Source organism: Glossina fuscipes, unplaced genomic scaffold (assembly GCF_014805625.2).
Source record: "Glossina fuscipes isolate IAEA_lab_2018 unplaced genomic scaffold, Yale_Gfus_2 53563, whole genome shotgun sequence".
Taxonomy (NCBI): domain Eukaryota; kingdom Metazoa; phylum Arthropoda; class Insecta; order Diptera; family Glossinidae; genus Glossina; species Glossina fuscipes.
In genome coordinates this window covers 1-5,026 of record NW_024000067.1, presented here as the reverse complement: position 1 = coordinate 5,026, position 5,026 = coordinate 1, and the positions used below count along the sequence as shown (strand labels likewise).

Below are 5,026 nucleotides of genomic sequence, written 5' to 3'. Positions count from 1 at the left end.
ATTGTTTTGTTTAAGGAACATACATCAGTGCATACGGGTGAAGTATTATATACCTGTCCTGATTGTCCGATGACATTCTTCTCGAATGCGAACATGTATAAACATCGTCAGCGCCTACATCGTGCCGAATGGGAGGCTGATCATAAGAAGCCAATTCCTCCTAATATTGTGGGTCAAGCTAAGCAAGGCAGTAAATTAGTACAACTAAAACGATCAACAGTCAATAACATCGCCGTTATAACACAATTTCCTAATACTGATATATTACAATTTAAGCCTTCTTCTGAAAGTGATGAAAATGCATTAACAAATAGTTTTTATAGAAATGTTGAGGCTTCCATATGTTTTTATAGCGGCTTCATTTTAAGAGGGACACCTAAGTGTCTTAAATGTAATTTCCTTAACTATTCAAAGGGGGATAAAGCGAAGAATATCTGTAAGAATTTTGATTTGTGTAAATATAATCTGGTACGTAACCAATTTATTAAAAATTGAATAAAACAAGTCAGGAGACGTTAACAAAATGTTCAAAATACTGAGAACATGTACGCTATTTTTGCTAAAGGCATTATTGAAAAAAGTAAACAAACATATACGCTCTTGCTTATTCTCACATTTATAGGTAAATCGGAATCGGTCGTAGAGTTTTATCGTGCCTTTAATACAAGACCCCGAATACGACGATAAGTAAACACAATCAGGAGCTCTATTATTGGCGGCAGGCTAAGGGCACATATGCCCAAAGGGATTTCAATAAATAAATGGTATACAAAATTTTAATGCGTACTACAAAGGATGAACTAATCTGAAATCTTTGGGTAAAAATGGCAAAAAAAAGGGATTACACTCGTTTTTTTATTATACAAGCAAAATCTTGCTATTCCAATTTTATTTAAGCAAAAATTATATGTAAACAAGTTACTGTTTTTTCATACAATTAAATAAAGGGTTTCAAATTTACTACTGTCATCATGATGATGGCCGAACATAATACGATGTAGCAAGGGAGATCCAAGTAACTTCTTACCTTTGCCGCCCCCTGCCTTTAAGTTTCTGTTATTATGTTGTGTCGGCGAAGAAGAAGAAGTCGAGAAACTTAATTTAAAGAAATTTGACATAGGTGCTGAACTTTTACGTTCGTGTTTACCGCCCGCTTTATCTTTCAGTAATTCCCTTTTACGCCTACAATATATAATTTGAAATTTCGTTTTAGTCTCACCGGATTTATTGTATACTATAACTTTTCAATGTAGTGTCATAGTAAAAACTAATTTATTACTATCTGCGGATTTGCAAAAGCATTAGATACACCAAAAGAACGAACTTTGCTTGTACCAGTCTTTGCTTGTTTTATGATATTCGGAGGAATGGCTTGTTGACGATCTGCTTCATATTCAGTTTTGTGCAAACGTTGCCGATGTTTATACATATTGGCACTGGACGCAAAAGTCATTGGACAATTGGGGCAAGTGTACAACGCCTCACCCGTATGTACTGAAATGTGTTCCTATAAAAGAAAACAACTCTTACAGAAAAAGACAGAAAAAATTAACTTGAAAGTAAAACTAACCCTTAAATCTTGGCCACGCTTAAAAGCTTTCGAACACATGCTACATTTGAATTTTCGGATACACTTATGATTCAAGTATATATGACGCTTTAGAGCTCTCTCAGTAGTTGATACTTTACTGCATATATTACAACGATGTTCATTGCTTGTATTCTCATGGATGTTTTTCATGTGCGTTTTCAAACCAGCCAAATGACGATACCATGTACCACAAAGCTTGCATTGTTGCGGTTCCGGCGTAAATTTCCTTTCGGTATGCTCCATGTCATTATGTTTTCTTAAATTGTAACTATTTTTAAAAATTTTACCGCACTTATCACATATAAATAGTTTTTGTGGATCATGATCATTTTTTAAATGTTGCTGCAATTTACGATCCGTCGGTAATCTAAAACAAAAAAAAAATACAACATAATTTATGGAAGACGAAACAGTTCAGAACAGAAAATAAGGAATTCGAATATCGATGATAACGTTCTAAACAGAAGTAAGAAAATTATGAATGCTCGCCATTCTATCTTTTCCAGTTACAAAGATTGTGAAGCCCTTCACTTTTTGTATTCTACACCACTTGTGGTACAGAGAATATTAAGTATGTGCCGACGGATATTACAAGCAGAATGACTTGCGATAGACGTTTTATGATGCCGACCGATTCATAATCATTTCAGGATCATTTTCTATATCGATCTAAGCCTGTCTGCCCGTCTGATGTAAATTTTTATTCAAGCTACAGATCGTAGTTTTTGAGGTATTTCGATGAAATTTATTATAGTGGCGTTCTTTGTCCTAAGGACGAACGTTGTTGAAAATTGTGCGGATCGGTCCGCGTTAGCGGTCAATCCCCCATATAATGCCCTATTCCGAAAAATCGTTGAGATAAAAATTTTCAATTTTCAAAATTAGCTAAGCTATAGTATTTCGACATTTTAATTTGGTGTGAAAACTTTGAACCAGCTGGAGCATCTTATTGAAAACCCTCTCATATAACCAATCCCACTAAAATTGAATCTTTATGTGGAAATAAGTCCAATTTTTAACATTTCATAGCAAAAATTGTCTTATGATAGCAAATTGACAAACAAATCAGCCTTAAAGAATTTAGACAATGTAGGTCTATTTTTAGATCCGTAATGCTTATATGTCAAAAAGCCCTAATTGTTAATTTCTTTGCTATGAAATTTTGTTCATCATAGTATTTTAATGCAAAAAGTGAAGTGGACCTAATTTGAACACCATGGGTTTACTTGTTGGTCCCACCCCGTATAAGATTTCTTATGAGCAGTAAGCCTTTCGGAAAGAGGGAGAATTTTTAATATTTTAGATGAAAATTAATTCATAGTAGCAATTGAGCGAAAGAATGAACGGCAGAGAATTTGAATCACATAGGTATATTTTTTTGGCCCCTAACATAAATAAGCATTAGCACGAAAAGCAAGCTCTTATATATAGAGAAAATCTAATCTTCCTGTATGCGAGCTTTTATAAAAATTGTGGCTTTGCACGAAAATAACGTATACTTTTAGCGTATTACTATCAAAACGAAGAAAATAACTGTACTAGGCGAAGTGGTGGAGGGTATGTAATGGTCGGCGTTGACCCGCTATAATGTTCTTACTTCTTTTTTCTAATCTTTCTAAGCTTTTTAATCGTTTAACGCTTATTTCTCATGGATTTTTCAAGCGCATCCATTCTCAAGCCGTAGAATTCAAACAAAAGTGAATGGAGCGCTTCTTCACCTTTTTATTTCAATTGGGATTTTAACGAAATTTGACAAAGAGAGTTTGATAGTGCAAATGTACACATACAGATTGCTTAAGATATTTTATAGAGTTCCAAGAAGAATTACTGCACGATTTGGTAAGAGAATTCATTTATATATGATTTTCTCTTCAAAAGTTTTGAAAAAGTGCGTAAAAGTGCGCAATAATCAAACAACTTTAATTTAATAAAATTAAAAAACGGAATGTTTCGCGAATTCAAGCGAAAAAGGGGAAAATTACTAGCGATCAGGTGCACCCGCAAATAACAAAATATACCTAATGCTCTTTTTACCCGATAAACACGTTCCCAAAAAATTCGTGTAAGGAAACATATTGGCTAAACGGAAAAATTAATAGATTAGCCCCCGACCTAAAAAAGACAACTGAAAAGTACAATTAACGATACTACAAAGATCTTATTAGAGTTCATTTAAGAATTTATTTTGTGCTTACATATTTTAAATCTTTAAATATACTGTAAAATTAATAACCTTTAGACATAGCGGACGAGTAACACACAAAAATTGACACGAGATTAATTTAAAGAAAATTTAATTAAGAGATTTAAGAAATAATAAAATAAACGAAACAGATATATATATTTTATTGAGGCGCAACACAAAGAACATCGTGTTCACGTTGAGCCTTTTCTCTGCACATCAGCTTCGGTTGTTGATTTGCTGAACAACAAATTATAAAAAATCATACTTTGTAAAACGAAGCTAATTGCGTAAATAGAACAGTACCTCTTTACTTTGCGTATAAGCCACGGACGCCTTCAATGGACATAATCTTACTGAGTTATGAAATGTATAACTTTGCATAATATGCATTTCATGCATATTTGTGAGAGAGAATGAAAAAATCTTAAAAACAAATAAAAAAAGTCATCAGAAAAATTCATCCATGAAATTTATGGATTGTCGAAAATCGCGAAAATTATTTTCTTTCTAACTCGTTTTAAATTAATTTTAAAGTAAGACAAAATGAGAACGAAAGACAACAAGGTGTACTTCGCAATTTACAACTACGTTCGAAGTAGTAGTTTCGTGGAATTTCTACACATAAGGTTGAGATAATGGATATCAAAGACGAGTAGAAACTTCGTTAGTAAACCGGAACAGTTAACAAAAACTAAATTGCATTTACAAAGGAACACGATTTAATAAATTGATTACGTACCAGATTATATTTACACAAATCAAAATTCTTACAGATATTCTTCGCTTTAATCCTCCTTTGAATAGTTAAGGAAATTACATATAAGACACTTAGGTGTCAATTGTTAAAAAACCCTCTTAAAATGAAGCCGCTATAAAAACATATGGAAGCCTCAAAATTTCTATAAAAACTCTAACGTATTTGTTAATGCATTTTCATCACTTTCAGAAGGAGGCTTAAATTGTAATATATCAGTATTAGGAAATTGTGTTATAACGGCGATGTTGTTGACTGTTGATCGTTTTAGTTTTACTAATTTGCTGCCTTGCTTAGCTTGACCCATAATATTAGGAGGAATTGGCTTCTTACGATCAGCCTCCCATTCGGCACGATGTAAACGCTGACGATGTTTATACATGTTCGCATTCGAGAAGAATGTCATCGGACAATTAGGACAGGTATATAATACTTCACCCGTATGCACCGATGTATGTTCCTTAAACAAAACAATTTGAATATATATAAGATTGCT

The 5,026-nt window shown here is 33.1% G+C and overlaps 1 protein-coding gene across 1 annotated transcript; it reads right to left on the bottom strand.

The window, feature by feature from the left end:
* Positions 1–874: 874 nt before the first annotated feature.
* Positions 875–4,912, bottom strand: LOC119643094 (zinc finger protein 721-like). The gene is made up of 3 exons (XM_038042441.1): positions 4,692–4,912; positions 1,571–1,958; positions 875–1,507 (listed from the first exon to the last, which is right to left on the bottom strand). The coding sequence occupies exons 1-3, from the start codon at positions 4,910–4,912 to the stop codon at positions 1,268–1,270; spliced, it is 849 nt and encodes a 282-aa protein (XP_037898369.1). The 3' UTR covers positions 875–1,267.
* Positions 4,913–5,026: the final 114 nt, after the last annotated feature.